General features: G+C 37.9%; 1 protein-coding gene across 1 annotated transcript; it reads left to right on the forward strand.

Annotated features, from left to right (window-relative positions):
- Positions 1-1,662: 1,662 nt before the first annotated feature.
- On the forward strand, positions 1,663-2,781 carry LOC126625630 (probable E3 ubiquitin-protein ligase XERICO). The gene is made up of 2 exons (XM_050294673.1): positions 1,663-2,277; positions 2,469-2,781. The coding sequence occupies exons 1-2, from the start codon at positions 1,827-1,829 to the stop codon at positions 2,483-2,485; spliced, it is 468 nt and encodes a 155-aa protein (XP_050150630.1). The 5' UTR covers positions 1,663-1,826; the 3' UTR covers positions 2,486-2,781.
- The last annotated feature ends 22,740 nt before the right edge of the window (positions 2,782-25,521 follow it).

The raw sequence follows: 25,521 nt of genomic DNA on the forward strand, positions 1-25,521 counted from the left end.
ACATATGTCCATGGCTTCAAATTCACCTCTAACTAAAAAGAAATTAGTTCCACATGTCTAACATAATTGAACAACAATTTAAATTAAACATGAAAACAGAAACAAAGAAAGAAAGAACTCCAAACACTCCACTAATGGCAGATTGCATGTGCAAGGTGTCTTCCTCCTTTGGACTGCACGGCACTCCTTCTTTCTCCTCCTTTGGTGGCTGCGTAAGGTGGTGATGGTGGTGGGAAGGCACGGCTGTGGTGGATGGATGATTATGGAAGAGGGTAGAAGGGTTAAAAGGACTAGGGAGGCACGGCAAGGACTTAGAACTAGGGAGAATGAAGGGGTTGGTTGCGGCAAGGGTTTAGAATGAATTTCTGGAGTGAATGGATGATATGGGAGGTCGTGGTTCGGCCAAGAGGTTTAAAAGAATATATATAGGCACTTAAAAACCCTAGCAATCAGATTAGGGTTTCTAGAAACCCAAATCCACCAGAAAATAGGTTAAAACAATCAGAATTTGCAAGGGAAAAGGCCTAGGGTTCGGCTGATTTAGTGGGCTAGGGTTTAGGCTTCTAGAATGCCTTGCAAGGCAAGGAAATCAGATATCTTGGGGCCTAGGTGCGGCATTAAGTGAGGATCCAAGATGAATTGGGCTAGGAAGGTGCGGCCTTGTCCAAGAGGTAAGGATGGGTCATCTAGAAGCCCAAAACCAAGAATAGAAACTCTCACAAATGGAAACCTCCGAGAATAGAAACTTCCAACTTTAGAAACTTTGGTTTCTAATTCTGAATTCTTTGTTCTTCACTTTCATTTCTTCATTTCTTAAGCTCTCTTGACCTTCAAACTCGTCCATTCCTTGTGCTCTAAGCATGTACTTTTCAATCCAAGCTCACTTTTGCACTAAAATGCTCCATTTTGCCATCTTTTATGTATTATGCCCCTTTGAACCTGAAAACACATGAAAGTAGCTCAAAAGACTACTCTAACGAAGAAAACATAACGAAAATGCATAAGAACTAGCTAACTAAGGCGCATAAATATGCTCCTATCAAACTTATTTTACAATATAAGCTTGTTCCAAATAACATTAGTTTAACTGACCTCGGGTTCAGCAAGGTAATATAGGAGATGGATTAGTTAGTTGAAAATATACACGAATTTTGAGGGTTGCTGGGGAGCAGATGGAGAATTGGTGGAACTGATAGTTTTGATGTTGACGAAGAGGCTTAGGGGGTTTGAATGTCAATGACAATGTAGCCCAAGAACTTGCACAACATGCATGATTTCGTAGCTTCGGATAGAAGAGGAGTCTCCGTGGTTGGTTTTTTTTTTTTTTTTCTTCAAATAATAGATTTTGTTAAATTAGATATTAGATTAGTCACCGATTAAATTCAAATTCATGTTGTTATGCAAAGTCTTAACTTCATTCTACCACAGCCATAAATGACCACTTACAGGCGACTCCGTGGTTAATTTCGTGTATTATGCAAACATATTAGATTTGGATTAAATTTGTATTAGATGGCAAGCGAGAAAAGCTCTTTTTAAATTCAGTATATTTTTCTTCCAATTGGGGGGTGGGGAGTGTTAGAACCAAGCTTATCATCTCCGTAATTACACATTCTTCTAATTCGCCATGTCATTGGCAATGGTACACGAGAATCCCAAAATTATATATAAGATACATAAGATGTGACCATACACGGGCACTGCAGTGCACTGCACCTGCCCACACCACATTCGCTGTTCTATTATATCCAAAATTAAAGCCAAAATAAGTCTCGTTGGACGAACTTGACCTTCATTTCATCAATCATATCATCAGCAGCCAAGCGATGGAAGCTATCTCTCGATTTATCTCCCACCTCTGCGCCCTCTCCATCATCTTCTTCACTCTTCTCATCCTCGAAATCGTAGTCCTTGCCCGTTCCATCACCGGACTAAACCCAAATTCAGGCAAACGTGTCATCACCACCACACAGTATCTCAAACTCATAGAGCAAAAGAATCCCACCATTTGCTACACAAAAAAGTTGAAGGCCACAGAATGCTCAGTTTGCTTGTCGGATTTTGAGGAAGGTGACAAGGTTAGGGAGCTGGAATGCAAGCACACATTTCACAAGCATTGCCTTGACAAGTGGCTGCAACAGTATTGGGCCACGTGTCCACTTTGCAGGACTAAGGTGTTGTCGGACGATGTTGTGGCCAGTTATCATCGGCTGAAAAATCAGGTAGAATACGACGGCAGGGATGAGGAGTTGATTTTCTTGTTATCTTCGTTGCAGGGTAATACCTTACATAGATTTTTCTAATCATACTGTCCTCTAATTTGAATTAGTATTCTATATATAAATGTTGCTTTTTTAATATTCCCTTTTTGTTAGCTATCTGTGTAATATAAATGCATTATTATTTTACTTTACTGTTTTTTCCTTTTTATTTTCTTGAGAGTTATGTAACTTTTATAAATATTGTAGATGATGTGATTAGTTAGTGGCAATCCGATGCGATTACTTAGATAAACTCAGTTTGTTAAGGGCCTAGCAGAAGAGCGTTTCCAAACCAGGACCATTTCTGCAATTTACTGTTCTATTTATCCAGCAATTGTCGTAACTGGCGGAACTGCCTGGGAACTGGCTCAACCGGGAAAGGCCACCATCCCCCCACCCCCCAAAGAAAAAGGATTTTGAAGGAACCGGATCTGCTCCTAAGCTCAAGAGGGGATCCGGTTCCGATTTTGAAAGCCTTATATGCGCATTTGTACTAACAGGCTCTTTATGCAAATCGATTTTCCTTTTTTTTTTTCAAAAAAAGGGGATTAGTTGTGGGACCTCTTTCACATCAAACTTCAACGATGTGAACAATATATTTCGCAAGTCTCGATTCATAGATCATCCTTGCAAAATTCAATTTAATCTAAAACTATTTGCCTAAGTAATTATCATGATGAAATTTCATTGTTCCTTATAGAACAAAGTGTTTTGATATTGGCACAATCCTACCTTAAATCAATCACTACAAGAAAAGGAAGGTATGGGCCTAGGTAGGGATATTCAAATAAATCCAGCAGTTAGTAGGCTTCATTCAATTCACTGTGAAAGCAAAACGGGGAAATCTAATTGGTATGAACCAACTAAGAAGGGGTTCATTCTTCTTCCGGGTGTCCGCATCTCCACTTATTGATTGACCTAGCAACCTTTCTTCACTTTCATTGTTCATAACCTATCCCTACTGCGTAACCCCGCTTTGCATGGTTTACTTCTTCATTTCACTATCGTTCAATGCCTTGCTTCTTCGACTTTTAGAATCGAAAGATCATGATTTCTACTAACTTCTATCCAGAAATGCGTGTACACCAAGTAAGGTCATTAAACCTATTTGCATGGGGCTTAAGCCTCGACCTTCATGCCACTTAGGGACAACTGTAGAAAGTGAAGAACAATAGGGTAGGAAACATAAACCAGATAAAGAGAAATTGTTGGAATTCACACTTCATTCATTATCGTATGCTGATTATATACTACATTATCAACAAGAGTCCTATATGAGATTAGATTACATGAGAGAATATTCTAAGTATACAAGTAACAAGCGAATAGTGTACGTGATCTAGGACTCTAGATTAACACCCCTTCCGCAAACTCAGCGGCAGAGGACGAACGAGTTTGGATCGTAGCTGCTGGTGGCGCGACTTCAGCAACCCTTTAGTTAGCAAATTAGCGGGTTGATCCACAAATGGTTGGTAACAGACTTGATGGCTGCCAACAGCTACGCGTTCACGAATGAAGTGATAGTCGAGCTCAATATGCAGAGTGCGTGCGTGAAAAATAGGGTTCGCTGCCATATAGGTGGCGCTTAAGTTGTCACAGTAAAGATATGCTGGGAAAACTGAAGTAATACCCAACTGATAAAATAAGTAGGATAACCACGTAGTCTCGGCACAAGCATGAGACAAAGCCCTATACTTGAATTCCGCACTTAACTTGGAAATTGTGGGTTGTTTCTTTGAACACCAAGAGATTAAATTGGTACTGTGGTAAACAAGATAACCTATCATGGATCATTGTGTGTCAACACAACCAGCCTAATCGGCGTTTAAGTAAGCCGAAATGCGAGAGTGTAGGGGGATGTGGTGTGAGGAATAAACCTTGGTCAAGGGAGACCTTAACGTACTGTAGAATGCATTTAACTGCAACCATGTGAGGAACCTGATGAGCGCTTATATATTGAGCCACACTGTTGACGGCAAAGGCGATGTCTAGCCGAGTGAGCGTAAGATACTGTAAATAGCCAACAAGGTAGCAATATTCTGATGGTGAAGCTAACAAGTCACCAGTATGGGCAAAGAGGATGTGTTTAGCAGCCACAGGAGCGGAGCTGGGCTTGCACTCTAGCATTTGAGCACAATGTAACAAGTCAGAAGCATATTTTGTCTGAGACATTTAAAGGTCGTGATCTGTGCGATGCACCTATAAGCCTAGGAAAAAGGTTAAAGGACCTAGGTCTTTGAGATCAAAAGCTTGGCCAAGGTGGAAGACAAACTGCTGCAAGATGTGGTGGTAGCTGCTGGTGAGAATGATGTCGTCAACATACAGTACCAAGATGATAATGTGAGATTGATGGCGAAGTATGAATAAGGAATTATCGGCATGACTTTGGCGGAACCCATAACTCAGCAGGGAATGAACTAAAACGGTGAAACCATGCTCGCGGAGCTTGTTTGAGACCGTAGAGTGCCTTGACTAAACGACAAACGTGATGAGGATGTTGAGGGTTAACAAACCCAGGTGGCTGCAACATATATACTTCCTAAGTCAAATGGCCATGGATGAATGCATTTTTAATGTCCAATTGACGAAGTTCCCATCCCCAAGAAATCGTTTTACTACCAAACGTGCCTTGTAGCTATTGATGTTGCCATCAGGCTTTCGTTTAATACGGAAGACCCATTCGCATCCTACTTTATGTTGATGCGGAGATGGAGGAACAAGTATCCAGGTTTGATTCTTCATTAATGCATTAATTTGGTTAGACATAGCATCGCACCACTCTTGTTTACGATTAGCCTGAGAGAAGTACGTAGGCTCATCAGTAGACAAAGAAATTTGTAATGCATAAGGTAAGGGATACCTAACACTGCCATCAGTCCATGTTTTTGGTCGTCGAGTGCTAACTTTGGTTCTGGTAACCATAGGATGAGTGGGTTGTGCATGAGGAGCAGGACCCACGAGTTGAGATGAAGTGGGCCTATTGGAGATGGCAGGCTCTAAAGTGGGTGCTAACGCACTAGTAGGCCAAGGAGGTGACGACACGAGAGCGGGAGATGAGGGTTCAAGAGGTAAGGTAGGCAATAGGCCTGCTACCGGGGATAGTTGGCCTAGTGGTGTAGGTGTTGGGTGGCTATCAACAATGGGAAAGAGGTCCAATTCAACAAAAGAAGCAGAGGCTGAAGGCTTGGCCTGTTTATACGGAAAAGTTGTCTCATAAAAAACAACATGACGGGAAATGTATACACGGCCCGTAGTGATATCAAGGCAGCGGTAGCCTTTATCGTTAGCACTATAACCAATAAAAATGCATTCAATGGATCGGTTCATTAATCTATTCTTAACATAAGGTCCAAGAAATGGAAAACAGGAACAACCAAAAGTGCGTAAGTGAGAATAGGATGGGGATTGACCAAACAAAAGTGTATGAGGGGTACACCAACGAAGTGTAGAAGTGGGAAGTAAGCTAATGAGATGAACGACGGTGAGTGCTGCTTCCACCCATAATTTAAGTGGGGCGTGTGCAGCGGCAAGCAGGGTATGCGTCATGTCGGAGATATGACGATGCTTTCGCTCAGCCAAGCCATTCTGTTATGGTGTATGAGGACAGGAAATACACTGTTGAATACCAGAAAGACGACATAGTTCAGACATAGAATTATTAACATACTCAGTGCCTCCATCACTTTGAAGGAATTTTATGTGCATATTAAATATATTTTTAGTCATGGCCACTAAGGTTTGAAAATGATGAAAAACTTTAGATTTCCTTTTCATTGGATAAATCCATGTAACGAGAATAATCATCGGTGAAAAGCACATAATACCTAAAGCCAGAAATAGAATCAACCGTACACATCCAAACATCAGAATGTATTAAATAAAACGGAACTGACGCACGTTCATTATTTAAAGGAAAAGGAAGCTGAGTTGATTTACTTAATGCACAGCTTTTACAAAAGGGAAATGAGGTTGAAAATTTAGAACCTAAAGTAGAACCTAAATGAGATAAAACTGATGCAGACGGGTGACCTAGACGCTGATGCCAGACAGTGGAGAGGGCAGTGAGCGCGTGAGGTGACGAAAGGGGCAATGGATATAAACCATCTTTACATGGGCCCTAAAAAAGTAGGGAACCATAATGTAAGTCATAGATACAAAAAAATTGAGGAAAGAAACATTGTTATCGCCGGTAAATCGAGCCACAGATAAGAGATTTTTCCAAAGAGATGGAACAAGAAAAACATTTTTAAGTGCGAAGGGAAGAGAATTAGGAGAAATAGGAATAGTACCAGTGGACGTTATGTTAAGATGGTCACCATTACCCAATTGAACCGACTTATTACCATTGTAATGTTGCGAATATTGGAGGGTGCTAGAATCACTGGTCATGTGATGGGTGGCTGTTAGAAGTATGCCCTGAAAGTCAATCTTTGGAAGAAACCTTTCAGGACAATAAATGGATGTATAGATGACTCTTATACATCAAATGGCAAAGATACTATTTAGGACTATCTCTATAAATGATATATGTCCTAAATGGTGAATCCATGGACAATGGATCGATTGAAGACGTAATCTAATGAAGTTAGACTACAGAGACCTTCTTCACATAACCATCATGTCCAAAAGGTTCCTGGTCATAAGATTGTCGGAGGGATACTGATAATGCATAGACCGGTACATACTATGTTCGCTTCAATTAGAAGGATGGAAAGTCTCATCCCATTCGTGTAGTGACACTAAGACAAGTATGTAGGTGCTCATTAAGGGAATGAGTTCACTGAACACAATCGAACGAGAGTACTTGCATGGAGGTCTAATCACATGTCAAGCAAGTAACTCTAATAGTTGGAATAATGTAAGTAGTCCTTTGACTTGAGGCATTATCGTTGTCTTGTGGTTAAGTACTTGATCTTTGATTATGTCAAAGTCACTCCATCTGCGGGTGTCCACGGCATAGTCGGGGTTAAGCCACTTAGTCATGAAGGCAAGTGAATGCGCAACAAGGAATCTCTAATCCTCGTTAAGAGATGATGAATACTCTAAGATATGATTCTGGAATCTTCGGCCGAAGTATCGAGTGTAATAAGGGAAAGCGTTCCTATACGACTCAATTGAATCATATAAGAAGGAATAATCACATTAGGGATTTGACATAATATATCCATACCCTAGTGATGTGATTGAGAGTATTGTTTTAGAGAAGGATCGAATTACATTGTAATTCCAACTGAATAGGTTCTCCGAACAACTTCTACATTAGCTTGGGTAGCCATGATATATGGTTAGATGTCACTCATGGCTTGTGAGTTCTTCTAGACGATTAAATGTAGTCGTCAAAGAAGAAGGTGAATTAAAAGTAAGTTTTAATTCACTAAGTGATTGGATTAAATATAATCAATTGGATTGGTGCCAATCACCTCACTGCCTTGCTAATTAGAACCTAAAACGATTGTTCACCAATACACTCTTGTAGTGAGTAACTAATGGATGATGGAAATAATTAATTGGATTAATTAAGTGTTGTGATTAATTAGAAAGTCTAAAGAAATCATAAAAGCGATATAAGATCGTTTTGGGCTTAAAGAAACATTCGGGTTTAATTGGGCCCATTGGGCCTAAACCCATTGGGCTTTTATTCAAGCATTGGATGACTTGAAATAAATAAAAGCCCAAAGCCCAAACAACACAAAGGGGCCGGCCAAAGGAGGGAGAGCAAGATCAAATGTTGACTTGTTTCTTTTTTGGCTATAAAAGGAACTTTATAGAAAATGTTTCATTAGGGTTTTTGAAGTGTTAAAAGAACAAAAGAGAAAAAGAAAAATATCTCTCTAACACTCAAAGGGGCCGGCCACCATAGGGGGATTTAGCTAATCATCTTTTCACCCCTTTGGTTATTCCTTCATCCTTCTCACTACACTAGTGGGTGAGGATCTTTAGAGGTTTTCAATTTTGGAAACTTGAAGAGAACCTAGGAGCACTCATTCTAAACAAAGTGGAGGAGGCAAGGAAGGAGGCTAGGCTTAAGGAGTTCAAGGAGCAAAGGGCTTGGAGGTGGTCCATCCTTGGTCTAAGATCTAGATCAAGAGGTATAAAACTACTCCTAAACTTTGTTCTTGTATAAATTTGTTTTTGATGCATCTTACATAAACCTATGCATCTTGAAGGGGGTTTACATGACTATTGCTTTGATATTATTTGATAACATGCTTCCGTTGCTTTCATATATAAATTTTTAATTGTATATGCATGCCAGTCACTAGAAATCCCACATGAATCTCATAGTATTCCCTTCAAGTGGTATCAGAGCCAAAGGTTTATGTATGATGTGTCCTTTTGGATTTTATGCATATGGGTTTTAATTTTATGTATGACATATTATTGCTTCATTCAAAGTATGTTTATCTTTTGTTTTTCAATTGTTGAAAAATGTAAATCAATAGTTGAGAAAGATATGTATGCAAAAAGTGTTTTGGATGCATGAATGAAGAATGAGTTTAGAACTAATTTTGGGGTTTTGAGTCATAGGGAGGGCACGGCAAAAATGGGTTTTTGGCTATGTGTTTGTGTTTTTATTTTGAATCACACACACACTTTAAAGCTAGAAAGTAGAAATCTTGTCACTTTTGTTTTTGGGTTTGAAAAATCACCAAGAATATACAAATCTTGAAAATGTGTTCATGGTTTGGTTTTTGGTGAAAATGGTTTTATTTGTTTCTTATGCATTGTTTTGTGGTTTTGGATGATGTACAAACCATCCATAGCCATCTCCAAATTTATTCAAACCTAGACTAGCCTAGTTAAATTTCCATCACCCTTTTCACTAAAGTCCTTAAAGCAAAACCAAGTGACAAGCAAAATTTAATTTTTTCTCTACTTTATGTTGGTTCAATGCAAGATGGGTGAAACCTCCCATCCCCATTATGTTGGCCGGCCACCCTAGTGGATTACCCACTTGTGGGGCTTTTTTGTAATGTTAAAAGGGTTGTTTATACTTTCAAGTATTTACGGTTTGACCCCTAACTTTTCATATTTGCATTTAGGCCCCTACTATTTGAAAAGTTAAAATATTTGATTTTAATTTTATTAGTTGTTTAAACTCATAATAATATTATGCCCATATGCACTAAATCTAAATGTTTATGTTGCATTCCATATGATTATTTAATGTGATTAAGTAGTTAGAAAAATGGGTGACTATGGACTTATGCCTTAAACGATAATTGAGCTATGAGATAAGGCGCTAAACTCAAATTGTTTGAACCTTGGGAATGTGTTTTAATTACTGTTTCAATTGGACCTTGTCACGTTGGACATTAATCTGTCTCTCCCTCTTAGTATGTGTAATTTGTAGGAATTTGAACAAATTGGTTTGTAATTCTTATTACTTCTTAATCTCATTTAGTTAGTTGATTCCCTCTAGTGCTAGACTAGAGTTTCTTTAACTATTGGTAAGGAGACATAACTAAAAGAGGGTTTTGACAAGAGATTAAAGATTAAATGGGTCCAACGCCCTAATTAGCAATGAATGACCGTCTTTCATTTCTAATGGCTCAATGAAAATGTTTTAATTGGATTGAAAAGCACGTAATTAAATTGACACAACCTCCCCGAGTTCTTATTCAACAATGTTGGCTCGTTGTTGCAATAACCTAATAAGTCCATGGTCATCCAAGAGCCTAAGATAACTATAAAGTCCAAATTCAAAGGAATGCAAAAACCATAGTAGTAGTAGTTACTTCCAATATTTGAAAAATTCGTTTTTGATATTTATTTCTTTTTCTTAAAACAAATTGTGGGAGTATCATATGCTACTAAACTATAATGAATACAATTAGTAGTTATATATATCTCCAATATTTTGAAAAATGTTTTGATATTGATTTGTTTTATGAAAACGAATAGTGGGGATATCATATGCTACTAATTTCATTAACTTTGGACTAGTAGTTATAATAGGACACAATTTATTTGAATGTGATTAAATAAATAAAATTGATGAGACCTTAAAATCCCTCAACCAACATACAATATTAAGTTGAAAGCGTAAGAGTGCTTTGAACACTTTTTCGTGGCCTTCCACCGTGGTAGGCTCCAATCGTTTATGACTTGTACACCGCCTTCACCCTATCATGGGGGAGTGCAAAGTGCATGCTTATACTCAGGAGGAGTTTATTTAAAACATTTGATGAGGTGAAGGTAGGCAACGAGTGTGGCCAATATCGTATCATCGTGAGGTCATACTTGGACCCCTATCTAAACCGGCATGGTGGGAAAGAACTTAACTAAGAAAAATGGTGCCAATATCGTATCATCGTGAGGCATTGTTTTCTAGAGGCCAAAAAGATGGGTAATCACAAGAGGTTGTTGTGAATGGGTAAGTGTACCCTCTCATTATTATTTTTGCTAGACAATATCGTATCATCGTGAAGTGGGCTTGGTAATAGTGAGCCTCCCATAACCCGCTAGGAGCTTTCATTGAAATCTCCCGGATTCCATCTTGAGGGATATGGAATTTGCCAAAAATGGTGGGTGGTGTCATTCGGTTTAAAGACCCGAATCGTTTGACTTAATCAACAATCAAACTAATTATTTTATTGTTTATGTATTTATATATGGTTGGAAGCACACTCGCGAAAATACTCGACAAACATTGCCTAGAAGGGCACAATTTCCCATCATGGTACTGTAATGTCAAGATTCTCCTAACATTGGAGAAGATTGTTTACGTGCTAGACAAGGCCCCACCTCACATACCTCTCGGCCCTGAGGCCACTGAGGATGTGTTGGAAGTATGCCCACAAAGCCACTCATTTGATGTAATAGCTTTTGGAATACTTATTGTATTAAACTTTTATATGTTTAATGAAAGGCAAAGCTTATTGTTAATCACTATTTATTGTATCATGTGCTTAAGCAATAAGGGAATCCAAGGGATGTATTTGATCTAAGAGACAAGTGATTTAAGTAAGTTAGATTATCGAGACCTTTCTCTTATGTTCATTCCTAAAACGTTCCTAGCCATAGGATTGCCAATTGGGCATTGACAATCCGCTAAGGTTAGTATGTGTTATGTCGACTCAAGTGTGAGTATGACTAGTCTCAAGTCATTTGGTGTTGGACACTAAGACAAACACATAGGTGCTCGAAAGAGTAATCGAGTACACTGAACTACGATCAAAAGAGAGTTCGAACATACATGTCATGTAAGAACTCGATAGTTGCAATATGCAAAGTAGTCCTTTGACCTGAGGCATCATAGATGTCTAATGGTTAGGTTCTTGACCTTTGATCATGTCAAAGGCATTCCATTGGAGTGTCCACGGCATTGTTGGGGTCAAGCTAGTCATGTAGGCATATGAATGCACAACAAGGGATCTCTAACCTTCCATGGTGGAAGGAGAATACTCTAAGATGTGATTCGAGAGTCCTTGGCCAAAGCATATGAATATGACTTAGGAAGTTTGTTCCAAATCTTATTCAAAAGAATCATATGGAGAAGTATCACATTGGATAGTAGACATGAAACAAACTATCACTTAAACAATGTGATTAAGAGTATTGTATTAGAGAATGACCGTATTGCGTTGTAGTTGTAACTGGATAGGTTCTCCAACCAATTCTACTTAGCTTGGGCAACCATGACATGCTGCTAGGTGTCACTCATGGTTTGTGGAAGCCCTGATGATTAGCAAACACTAATTTTAAGGGAGAATTGAAATGTGGTTTCAATTCACAATCGATCGTTAAGAGTAACAATCGCCCACTACCTCGCTAAATGGAACCTAATGGATCGTACACCGAGTAAGGATGAAAGTGAAGAAATTAAATGAAATGGATATGCAATTAAATGGTTTAATTGAAGAATGGTCAAGATTAATTAATTAGTTAATTAATTTTACGGAAGGTTCGTATTGGGCTTTTAAGTTGGTTTTGGGTTTCGGGGCCCAAAAGTGTTTTGGTCCACAACGCCCATTATGTTTAAGTTGTATGACAACTAAAACAAAATGGGCAATAAGCCCAATCACAACAAATAGGCCGGCCATGGTGAGGAGAGGGTGAAGGTTTGCTTAATTGCAAGTTTGCCACTCACCTAAGAAAAGTGTTATAAAAGCAACTTTATAGCTATTTTTCTCATTAGGGTTTTTCTTGTAGAAAAGAGGTGAAACCTATTCTCTCTTTTTCAACAAGGAGGCCGGCCACTTAGAGAAGATTTATCTAGCAATCTTTTCTTCTCTAAGTCATCCATTTCATCTTCACACCTCACCCTTGGTGTGGAGACTTAGAGACACCAAACCTTTGGTGTTTTGGAGATCATTTCCTCACATCCTCAAGGACCAAAGGAGCACAAAAGGAGAAGGAAATCACAAGCAAGATCCAAGGAGCTTGCAGGTGACTTGATGGCCCTCGACTTGGGTGAATCCCTTGTGTAAACAAGGATGAGCTTCAAGGGTAAAGAATCTTTAAATTCTTCATTGTCTTTAATGTTGTTAAAGAGTCTTTTGGTTCACCATTCACTAGGCTTTGAAAGTCATGGGTTTTATGAATTGTTTTTGACTGCATGCCTACTTTAATGTGTTAATGGTTTGCATATGTATTCAAATGTTCTTACTTGTTCTTAGCTAGGACAAAATTTTTCCTTCAAGTGGTATCAGAGCCTAGGCCTTGTTTATGGTGAATCCTTTTGGGTTTTATGTATTTCATGATTTATGATTTAAGTGTTATAAATGTTACAAGCTTTGTTCTTGCTTATTGAATAAGTTTTGTTTGAAAATTTTGCATCTCAAATTTTGTAGATGTAGTTCATTGAAGCATGAATATTGGAACTAAAATTTGGTGCCATGTATGTTGGGAAATTCGGCCAAATCCAAAGGGTGATTTTTTGGGTTCATGTTTGTCTTGTTAAAATGGTTTTAAAGTGACTTTTGGAACCCCTAAGTACCCTCGGATGTTAGCCCTCTTTTGAGTAGTGAAAATTTGAGTTTTATTGTGTGAAAACATTCATGGAGCTCTTATGAGTTTTCATGTGTGTTCTTCAATGTTCTTGAGTTTCTTACCAAGAACAAAAAGGTTTGGAATTTTGATTCAAAGTGTTTGGTGTTTTTCATAAAGTTTTGGTTTATTTGGATGGGTGATGGATTATTGGTGAGGATTGATAAATGCCATTAAAGTTTTACAAAACATTTTCTTACACATAAACCCATCACCTTTATCTTCACCTAACTAATCCACTTGCATGTTCTACTTGCATAAAACTTTATTAAACCTTTGATTGTTTCACCAAAACCCTTTCACACTCTTTTACACTCAAAAACCGGCCACCCCCTAGTGGGGGTACTTTTGGGGCCTTTTATGCAATTACATAAAGTTTTGATAATTTTGTGTATTTGCACTTTGGCCCAAAAGTTTACGTTTTTATGTTAAGGCCCAAAAACTCTAAAGGACAAATTGTTTTGCTCCTTTAATGATGTTTTTACATTATTAAAATTTTGGGTTCTAGTTGTAATCACATGAAGTTGTGGACTTTTGTGTTTTTACAAAGTGACCCTAAAAATTTATGTATTTGCATTGTGGCCCAATTGTTGTGGTCATTGTTTTATTTTGGCCCAAATAAAATGAGAACAAAATGGTTTTGTCTCTTTAATGAGAATTGGATTTTCATTTCATTTAGTTCCATTTAAATCAATTCTATGGATCCGAAAACCAATTGTTTAAAGTTGTTTTCTTAGTTAATGTGATTGATTAAGAAAAGGGTGATTATGAACCAAAGGCCTCGATAATTGAGCTATGTGATTGGCCGCTTTACATTATGAATGTTTGGGTTTAGTAGTGTAGAATTGAATGTAATTTGATTAGTTCTAATTTGTTGTCAATGGACATAAGTCCATCATTTGTGTTGTAAAAGGGCATAAGCCCTTCTTATTATTTCATGTATTCCTTTTTGTTTATATATATGCAAATTGGAATAGTTGGGTCCAACGCCCAATAGGAAATAACGGTTTAATTGGATTAAACGCGTAACTAAAATCAACAACTATCTACCTTAAACCCAAGGTCCAACGCAAGGCTCGTGTTGGATCAAATCAAACGGTTCATAATCATCCTAAAACCTAATATGACTATAAAGTCCATATGAGGATGCAAAGCATTCGTTAGTAGTTCCATATAGTCTCGCTTGTTTCATCAAAATAGTGGGAGTATTATATACTACTAAATCATATTAACTTGGACCAATGGTTGTGATAGGCCCAAAGTTCTTTTAATAAGATTAAAATGTTTTTGATGTAGCCCAACACTACTCCCTCAACAAAACGAATATTAAGTTGATAAGCGAGAGATGTTTTGAACATCTCTTCGTAGGCCTTTGATCGGATCATATTTATATATATTTTTACTTCGAATTCACTCGTCTTTTCTTAGTTAGTTCCTTATATTTTTGAGCTATTTACGTTATTTTTGTGTTTATAAGATTTGTTATGTTTTGTAGAAAGAATAAAGAAAAGAAAAGAAAACGTGAAAAACAACAGGAAAACAAAAGAAGAATAAAATAAAAGAAGAAAAAGGCAGAAAGGGGGGTGAAAGGAATCCAAGAGAATTGAGGATGGGAAGGAGCTGCCCTTTTGCAGCTGGCAACCTTGACTGACGGGAAGGTTAGGCGTGAAAGAAAAGAGAATAAAAAATTACGAGGGGGATAGAAAGGAGAGGGACACGAAATAGAAAAAAAAAATAAGGTTGGCGTGATTGGTGGGGGGCAGCCCTGCTGCCAGAAGCAGAAAAGGATATAAAAAAATAAAGAAACAGAAGAAACGGTAGGAAGGAGAGCAGCACGGACAGGGGGAGGGAAAACAGGAGCTGCCTTCGGGCAGCGTAAGAACACAGGGGGGATGCTGGCGTGACAGCTGCTTTGCAGCTGGTCAGAGGGAAGCTGCCAGCGCAGCTGGGGAAAGAAGATGAGACGGACAGCAAAGCATGAAAACGCAGATAAAGGGAGAAGACAGGGGGGAGCTGAGACGGGCAGATAGGCGCTGCTTTTGGGCAGTGAGAGAGCAGCTCAGTGGAAACGCAGACAGAGATCTTCATCTCTTTTTCGGTTAAATCTTTCCAAACTTATATTTTATTTTTGTTTTAATAATGTGTAATTAAATTTACCTTGGCTAGAGGTTAATTCAAAGCCATGATTATATCTGTAATATGAATTGATTACCTTCGGTTGTGATTTCATAAGTTGTGATTTCAATTTACTTATCCGTTCGTATAAAAACTGATTTGTGTATGTTGGTTGAGAGTGCACGCTTAATTTACATGCATGAATTTGATGCTAGAATATAAGTGAATTTCACCTAATCGTTATGAACTTATTTTCACAAGTAGTAAAGGTTGCTAGTCACAATCACGTTAAGTAAATTCTTGGCAAGAGTATCATGCTTTTCATAGTTACGAATGCCTCGTCAATGCTTATAGTTTTCACAAAGTTTAATGATCTTTGATTGTATCTCTATTGTGCTTTTCACGTAGGGGACTTTTGAAGAATGTTTTGAATTGTTGTATGCGTTTTTCCGTCCAATTCAATAACTTAAGGAAAACTTGAAGATTAAAAAAGTGCTGTTCACGGTTAATCTGGAGTATTGAGATTCACAATTTATTGAAAGAACAACTGAAAATCAATTTAGGTTGCATATGTGTCATGTGTGGAGAAGAACCCTCTAGCCAGTCCGTCATTTATCATTTTACCTTAATTTTATGTTTTTGTCAATTCTGTAATTTAGTTAAGTTTAATTTACTTTTCATCAAAACCAAACACCCATCCATTATTAAATTATATTATTTATTTAGTTTTCTTTATTGTTAGTCTTTTAATTTAATTTCCATCCATTGCAGTTCCTAGTGTCTAATTTGATTGTTTTCATTATTTTGAGTTATCCTAAGTGTGTTTCGAGTTATTAGAGTTTTTAGCCTAGTTTTGTGTCCTTGAGTCTTATTTAATATTTTTTAAATTAATTTAGAATAGATTAGCAATCCCTCCTAATCCCCGGCCTAGAACGATACCCTACTTACATCTATACTACAATTGTCAAAAAGAGGGTTTAATTTGTGTGTCAAGAAATTCACGCATCAGCCTTCCACCGTGGTGGGCTCCAATCGTTTGTGACTCATGCACCGGCTTCACCCTATCAGGGGGAAGTTCAAAGTATGTGCTTACATCCAAGAGGAGTCCATAAACATATGATGAAGTGAGTGTAGGCAACGAGGATGGCCGACATCGTATCATCGTGAGGCTATTCTTGAACCCCTTCACGTACCAAGCATGGTGGGAATAACTTGACTAAGTGCAATGGTGCCGACATCGTATCATCATGAGGCAACATTCTTTAGAGGCCAAACTAGATGGGTAATTACAAAAGTTGTAAATAAATAAAGCGTTATTTTCTCATCATTATTTTTGCTAACCAACATCGTATCATCGTGAGGTGGGCTTGGTAATGGTGAGTCTCCCATACCCCGCTAAGAGTTCAATATAACTCTCGAATTCCATTGAGGGATGTGGAATTTGCCAAAAATAGTGGGTGGTACTATTTGATTTAAGACCCAATCAAGTAGTTTTGACACAAACAATCTAATACGATTTCTGTTATGTTATGTAGTTAACGACATGCCTAAAATAATACCCACCATTATACTTGACAAAATGGGCCTTAGGGGCCAACGTTTCCTTGCTTGGTATCGCCACATTGAGAATGTCTCAAAGGTGAAAGACATATTGTATGTGCTTAAGCAATCCCCTCCTCATGTACCTCCTACGAAACTAGCTTCAAATGAGGAGTGTCAAAATTATGTTAGACACTATGAGGATGACTTACAAGCCAAATGCTTAATCCTCACTTCACTTAGTGAGGAGCTTATGAAGCTACATAAGCACATGGGCACTTCTTGTGCCATGGTTGAAAGTTTGCATAAGATGCATGACAATGAGACTAGTAATGTACGATTCTCAAATGTTTGTAGTCTAATGAATGCCAAAATGGCAAAGGGGACATCGGTCTATAAACATGGAAAAAAGATGGAAAGGATCTTTTAAGATCTTCAAAGTTCAGGAACTTCCATCGATGGGAAAATGGCCCAAGACTTTTTCCTTGCATCTCTCTCGGATGATTTCACTAAGTTTATTGTAAACTATAAAGTGAATAGATTCGATCATTCTTTAAACGAGATGATTGACATGTGCTGTAAATTTGAAAAAGGTTTCAAAAAGGACAGTGGGAGTGAGAATGCAAACACAAGGAAAAGGTTGCATAAGAAGAAGGCAAAGAAATCAAAAGGAACATGCTTTCATTATGGAAAGGATGAACGTTGGAAGAAGAAATACAAGGTGCGCATTGCGAGCCTTATGACACGAACTTTTGAAGAGACTATTTCTGTCATAGAGAGTTCTTATACAGTGAGCTCCAGTTCCTGGATATTTGATTCAGGCGCTAGTCAACATATCTGTAATACGATGCAGGGACTAGCGGGGAGCAAGTCACTGCGCAATGGGGAGATGGTTGTGCAAGTTAGGAACGGCACTAAAATCTCTGCAAAAGCAATAGGCACCTACATGCTTAAACTACCCTCTGGGGAAGTCCTGGAACTTAAAAATTGTTTATATTTTCCTTCATGTATAAAGAATTTGATTTCCATCTCTAAGCTTTTACAAGATGGGCACTCAGTATTGTTTGACAAAATGAGTTGCACTTTATACTTGAATGGTCGTATTATCTCTCATGGTAATATGATAGAGGGACTTTTTCACCTAGAGACGAATAGTGGGATACACTGTATTGAAAGCGGGAATACCTCAAAACCCAAAAGGGCTAAAGAAGAAGTTAACCAAGAAAAGATGTGGCATCTTAAACTTGGACATGTGAACCTTGATAAGATTCACAAGATGTCGAAAGACGGATATTTCCGCCCATTAGGTAATGACCAGATGGGTACTTGTGAATGTTGCTTGAAAGGGAAGATGACCAAATCTCCATTTACTGGAAAATGAGAGCGTGCCACTGAAATTCTAGGGTTAATCCACACTGACGTATGTGGACCTATGTCTACTACGTCGAGAGGAGGCTTCTCCTACTATATCACATTCACCAACGTTCACTCTCGGTTTGGCTATGTGTATCTTATGAAGTACAAGTCAGAATCCTTTGAAAGGTTCAAAGAATTCAAGAATGAAGTTGAGAAGCAAACTGGGAAACAGATAAAGATCCTAAGATCGGATCGAGGGGGTGAATATCTGAGTAATGAGTTCCTAGATTATCTCAAAGAGTGTGGAATAATATCACAGTGGACTCCACCGGGAACTCCCACAACTTAATGGAGTTTCTGAAAGGAGAAATCGAACCTTGATGAACATGGTTCATTCTATGATGAGTTCCGTTGATCTACCAGTAACATTCTGGGGATACGCTCTATATACAGCATCTTACTTGCTTAATAGAGTACCTTCCAAGTCAGTTTCACAAACGCCCTATGAGATATGGCATGGAAGAAAGCCAAGTCTTAATCACATTAAGATTTGGGGTTGTGAAGCATATGTCAAGAAGCTTGAAGCTACTAAGCTTGAAGCGAGATCAGTAAGATGCTATTTTGTGGGATATCCTACAGAAACTATGGGATATGAGTTCTACCATCCTGACGACCAGAAAGTCTTTGTCGCTAGAACTGCTAAGTTTCTAGAGGACGAATTTGTTCTCAAAGGAACTATAAGCAAAGAGATGGAAATTAATGAGATTAATGATGAACCACAAACAAGCACTCGACAAGTTGACAACCCTGTTCCTGAACCCCTAGCTCCACGTAGATCTGAACGGGTTAGTAAGCCACCTAAGAGGTATGGCTTAAATAATGACTTTGTGGAATTGCACCTTCTAGGTGGCAATGACACAAAGGAGGACCCTAGGGACTACACTGAAGCAATGTCCGACATTGATTCAAAGAGATGGCAAGAGGCCATGAAATCCGAGATGGATTCCATGTATCAAAATCAGGTCTGGACTCTTGTAGACCCTCCAGAAGGTATAATACTTGTTGGAAACAAATGGGTCTTCAAGAGGAAGATAGGCGTTGATGGGAACGTGGAGACTTATAAGGCTAGACTCGTAGCCAAGGGTTACAGACAACGAGAAGGGATTGACTATGAAGAAACCTTCTCTCCTGTAGCCATGATTAAGTCCATTCGGATTTTGCTTGCTATAGCTGCGTACCATGATTATGAGATATGGCAAATGGATGTGAAGACGGCCTTTCTGAACGGCTACCTAGAGGAAGAGCTCTATATGACTCAACCCGAAGGTTTCATGTCCAAGTCTGAAAAGACTAAGGTATGCAAGCTTCAAAGGTCCATTTATGGACTTAAGCAAGCCTCCAGGAGCTGGAACATTCGTTTCGATACTGAAATCAAAACGTTTGGTTTTACTCAAAACGAAGACGATAATTATGTTTATCAAAAAGTCGTTGGGGATGCAGTGGTATTCCTAGTGTTATATGTAGATGACATATTACTATTTGGGAATGACACTGCAGTACTTTCTTCTGTAAAAGTGTGGTTGTCCAAAACCTTCCACATGAAAGATTTGGGAGATGCATCTTATGTACTTGGGATAAAGCTCTATCGTGATAGATCCAGAAAATTAATCGGATTATCCCAATCTATGTACATAGATAAGGTGCTAAGTAGGTTCCAGATGGAACAATCTAAGAAAGGTTTTCTTCCTGTAAGACATGGAATTCACCTTTCTAAGTCCATGGAACCTAAAATTCTTGAAGAGATGCGGCAAATGAGTGTTATTCCTTATGCTTCCACTATAGGAAGTCTCATGTATACCATGATATGCACAAGGCTTGATATCGCATATGTTGTGAGCATTACTAGTCGATATCAATCTAACCCAGGATTAGAACACTGGACAGCTGTCAAGACGGTCCTTAAGTACTTAAAAAGAACTAAGGACATGTTCCTCGTTTATGGAGGAGCAACAGAGTTGCGAGTGGAAGCCTATATAGATGCAGATTTCCAATCTGACGTCGATGATAGAAGTTCCAACTCCGGATATGTATTTACTCTAAATGGTGGGGCTGTCAGTTGGAAGAGCAAGAAACAAAGTGTAATTGTAGATTCTACGACAGAGGCTAAATATGTCGCTGCAGCTGAAGCCGGCAAAGAAGCGTTCTGGATGAAGAAGTTCATAATTGAACTTGGAGTGGTTCCAACCATTACATCACCAGTAACTTTGTACTGTGATAATAGTGGGGCGATAGCTCAAGCCAAGGAACCCAGGGCACATCAAAAGAACAAGCATTTTGACAGGCGCTTTAATATCATTAGAAGATATGCTGCCGAGGGGAAAGTCAACATCCTCAAAGTTGCCTCAGCCAATAACGTAGCAGATCCACTAACGAAGCCAATGTCTCAAATCCAACTTGACCGCCATATGGAAAAGATGGGTATTAGATACATGGGAGGATGGCTTTGAGTGCAAGTGAGAGATTGTTGGAAGTATGCCCACAAAGCCACTCATTTGATGTAATAGCTTTTGGAATACTTATTGTATTAAACTTTTATATGTTTAATGAAAGGCAAAGCTTATTGTTAATCACTATTTATTGTATCATGTGCTTAAGCAATAAGGGAATCCAAGGGATGTATTTGATCTAAGAGACAAGTGATTTAAGTAAGTTAGATTATCGAGACCTTTCTCTTATGTTCATTCCTAAAACGTTCCTAGCCATAGGATTGCCAATTGGGCATTGACAATCCGCTAAGGTTAGTATGTGTTATGTCGACTCAAGTGTGAGTATGACTAGTCTCAAGTCATTTGGTGTTGGACACTAAGACAAACACATAGGTGCTCGAAAGAGTAATCGGGTACACTGAACTACGATCAAAAGAGAGTTCGAACATACATGTCATGTAAGAACTCGATAGTTACAATATGCAAAGTAGTCCTTTGACCTGAGGCATCATAGATGTCTAATGGTTAGGTTCTTGACCCTTGATCATGTCAAAGGCATTCCATTGGAGTGTCCACGGCATTGTTGGGGTCAAGCTATCTAGTCATGTAGGCATATGAATGCACAACAAGGGATCTCTAACCTTCCATGGTGGAAGGAGAATACTCTAAGATGTGATTCGAGAGTCTTTGGCCAAAGCATATGAATATGACTTAGGAAGTTTGTTCCAAATCTTATTCAAAAGAATCATATGGAGAAGTATCACATTGGATAGTAGACATGAAACAAACTATCACTTAAACAATGTGATTAAGAGTATTGTATTAGAGAAGGACCGTATTGCATTGTAGTTGTAACTAGATAGGTTCTCCAACCAATTCTACTTAGCTTGGGTAACCATGACATGTTGCTAGGTGTCACTCATGGTTTGTGGAAGCCCTGATGATTAGCAAACACTAATTTTAAGGGAGAATTGAAATGTGGTTTCAATTCACAATCGATCGTTAAGAGTAACAATCGCCCACTACCTCGCTAAATGGAACCTAATGGATCGTACACTGAGTAAGGATGAAAGTGAAGAAATTAAATGAAATGGATATGCAATTAAATGGTTTAATTGAAGAATGGTCAAGATTAATTAATTAGTTAATTAATTTTACGAAAGGTTCGTATTGGGCTTTTAAGTTGGTTTTGGGTTTCGGGGCCCAAAAGTGTTTTGGTCCACAACGCCCATTATGTTTAAGTTGTATGACAACTAAAACAAAATGGGCAATAAGCCCAATCACAACAAATAAGCCGGCCATGGTGAGGAGAGGGTGAAGGTTTGCTTAATTGCAAGTTTGCCACTCACCTAAGAAAAGTGTTATAAAAGCAACTTTATAGCTATTTTTCTCATTAGGGTTTTTCTTGTAGAAAAGAGGTGAAACCTATTCTCTCTTTTTCAACAAGGAGGCCAGCCACTTGGAGGAGATTTATCTAGCAATCTTTTCTTCTCTAAGTCATCCATTTCATCTTCACACCTCACCCTTGGTGTGGAGACTTAGAGACACCAAACCTTTGGTGTTTTGGAGATCCTTTCCTCACATCCTGAAGGACCAAAGGAGCACAAAAGGAGAAGGAAATCACAAGCAAGATCCAAGGAGCTTGGAGGTGACTTGAAGGCCCTCCACTTGGGTGAATCCCTTGTGTAAACAAGGATGAGCTTCAAGGGTAAAGAATCTTTAAATTCTTCATTCTCTTTAATGTTGTTAAAGAGTCTTTTGGTTCACCATTCACTAGGCTTTGAAAGTCATGGGTTTTATGAATTGTTTTTTAATGCATGCCTACTTTAATGTGTTAATAGTTTGCATATGTATTCAAATGTTCTTACTTGTTCTTAGCTAGGACAAAATTTTTCCTTCAGGATGAACGTGGTAAGTATGACAAGCACGTTGATGATGATACACAAGCCAAGTGCTATCCGTTGGCTTCCATGAATGAGGAGCTACAGAGACAGCACGAGAGCATGGACAGTGCATCTTCCATCATACTCCATCTTACGGAGTTATATGGTGAAGGGACGCGCAACCGTCGCTTTAGCATTGTCAGTGAACTTGTGAAGACCAAGATGGTCAAGGGGGCTCCAGTTCATCAACATGTACTGAAGATGATAGGACTCATTGAACAATTGGAGAACCTAGGTACTCCACTTGACGGGGAATTGGCCCAGGACTTCATATTGGCTTCTCTTTCTTATTCATTCTCGCAGTTCGTAATGAACTACAATATGAATAAGATGGATAGTACTCTCTCTGAGTTACTAAATATGTTAGTAACTACCGAGAAGACTATGAAGAAAGAGAACGTTGTAGGGACTTCTGCAGTAGCCTACAACAAGCCATCATTTTCCAAGGCTAAGCCGCAAGGCAAAGGCAAAGGGAAGGAGAAGAAGTCTCCCACTCCTAAGCCGCAAGGAGGAGTGAGGAAAAAGAAGGCAAAGGAGCCCAAGGGGACTTGCCACCACTGTGGAAAGGAAGGGCATTGGAAGAGGAATTGCAGGTTATACCTTGCAACTCTTAAGGACAAGCCACAAGGTATGGTTTATGTTCTTATCTTCAATTCTAATTGTTAGATCTTCTAAACCTTTATATTTGATATAAAGGGCTAATCACTTGTATAATTGTATATAGGTGGAGGAGCCAAGTAGAAGAGGAACAAGCAAGGAAAAATGTGGAGAAGGGTTCGGCCACTATGTTTTTTGCTTACTACTTAGGAAGTTTGTTAGGCATTTAAAGATAGTCTTTAAACTTTCCTATTTTGTTAAGAACTTATTATGTGGCTTCATATGATGGAAGACCACTATTAGTGCCTAAATGTATAAAGGTATTTAAATTAGTCTCTAAATGTATAGAGCTAATACTTTTTGTATTAAACATTATGAATGTTTGAATTATCATATTAATGTAATGTGATGAATGCCTTCTAATATATTATTTCCTTAAAGTAGTGTTATGAATTGAATATTGTCTTGTTGTATCCTAGTTGAGATACAAGATTTATATCACTTATTGTAATGTGATAACCAAACTTTAGACTTATCTTACATGTAGGACATAAAAGGATACAATGAATCTTTAGATTTGGTTCCAATTGTCTACCTATGAGTTCTATATGAATTGACAAAGGTCTAGAGATTCCTTTCTTAAAGAAAAGGAAGATCACATTATAATGATATAAGTAATAAGAAAAACGTTTCTTATATGATTATCACTTAAACCACAATAATCAAGATCACTCTTGATTCAATTAGTAGTTTTGAACAACTAATTGGGCATTCTTTAAATTGTTTTAAAATGTCAATTGTGTTAGTGATTAAACCAAGAAAGAAGTGTCTAAATCTATAAAATGTTTAAAGACTTTAGTCACTTAATAACGAGACATTAACTTAGTGAAGATTGAAACAAACGAGCTTGAAAGGTTTTAAAGCTACTACACAATGTCCTCTACCCGTATACTCCACGTTTATACATTTTGAATGTATGAAGTGATTTCTCATTAAAGTCATGAGAAATAGTGGGAGGTGTGAAAATGGATATAAACTTAAATATGATTGGTTTATAGTTGTCTAAAGAATAATAGTACTTGACTATTATTAAGAGTTTGTAATTTTAATTGTTAAAGGACTCAAGCTCTTCAAACGTTAAAATTCTATGTTGTGTAACATTCTAAAGAATAGTCTTTGAATGTTGGTTTCGTCAACCTAACATAAAATGGTTATATGTTGGGAGTTGTCCATCATTCTCTTTTATGAGAACAAGCTAATAACAAAGCCCATGGACAAATTTGATGAAACAAAAGGGAATTGTTTCAAAATGAGTCACAACGTATAATTTAACAACAAGACAATCCATATTCGACATCTTATGTAACTATAACGCTCTATGTAGTTATGATAAATAAATATATCAACCACCTAGAATGAATGGTTGAGTTTCTATATCCTTAGTAGGAGCCATGCTTCCACTAAAGACTTGGATAATTCTTATATGACTACATTAAAGGTCTTAGTATGACTAAAACTTGTAGTATGGTGTATGACACCATATAATTTAAATGAATAGACTTGACAAAGCAAGTCACACATTTCAAAAGGAATTACTTGAGAAGGAATTCTTTTGTGTATGATTCGTTTAAATAACTTGTGTTAGCTAGAGTTGTTGATAGTCTCAAAATAGTTGAGACATCATCAATAAGCTAATGGATCTTAATGATTGTCAATAGATCCAAGACAAGTTAGTGGGAGCAATATGCATTCAAATCAAGAAAATATAATTGTTAAGGTTTTGAATGAATGCTGAGTTACAACAAGGCCAGTGGGAGTGATATCATAATTTGAGCAACAAGATATGAATAAAGTCTATTTGATAGACTTGATAAAACATAGATGTTACTCAAAAAATGACAAAATTGTGACACGGTCAATTTTCAAGTATAGACTTGAAATTGAACTTAATGATATAGCAAGGCTATCTCAAGAATATTTAAATGGGGAAATTAAATGGGGAAATTAAATCTCAAATGTTGAAGATTTAAGAAAGCATTTTCCTATATGATAGAAAATCACTTTCGTAACCCTTATAATGAATGTGTCACAAAATCACAAAAGGGAGACATGTATGGACTTGTGAGTAGATATCCAAAAGTGAAGAACCACAGGGGTTGTCACTTTAAGATATTACTATATCCCAGGATCAGAACCAAAGCAACTGATAGAGTATTATTGCCTTTAAGAAAG

This window comes from Malus sylvestris, chromosome 1 (genome assembly GCF_916048215.2).
Source record: "Malus sylvestris chromosome 1, drMalSylv7.2, whole genome shotgun sequence".
NCBI classification, from domain to species: domain Eukaryota; kingdom Viridiplantae; phylum Streptophyta; class Magnoliopsida; order Rosales; family Rosaceae; genus Malus; species Malus sylvestris.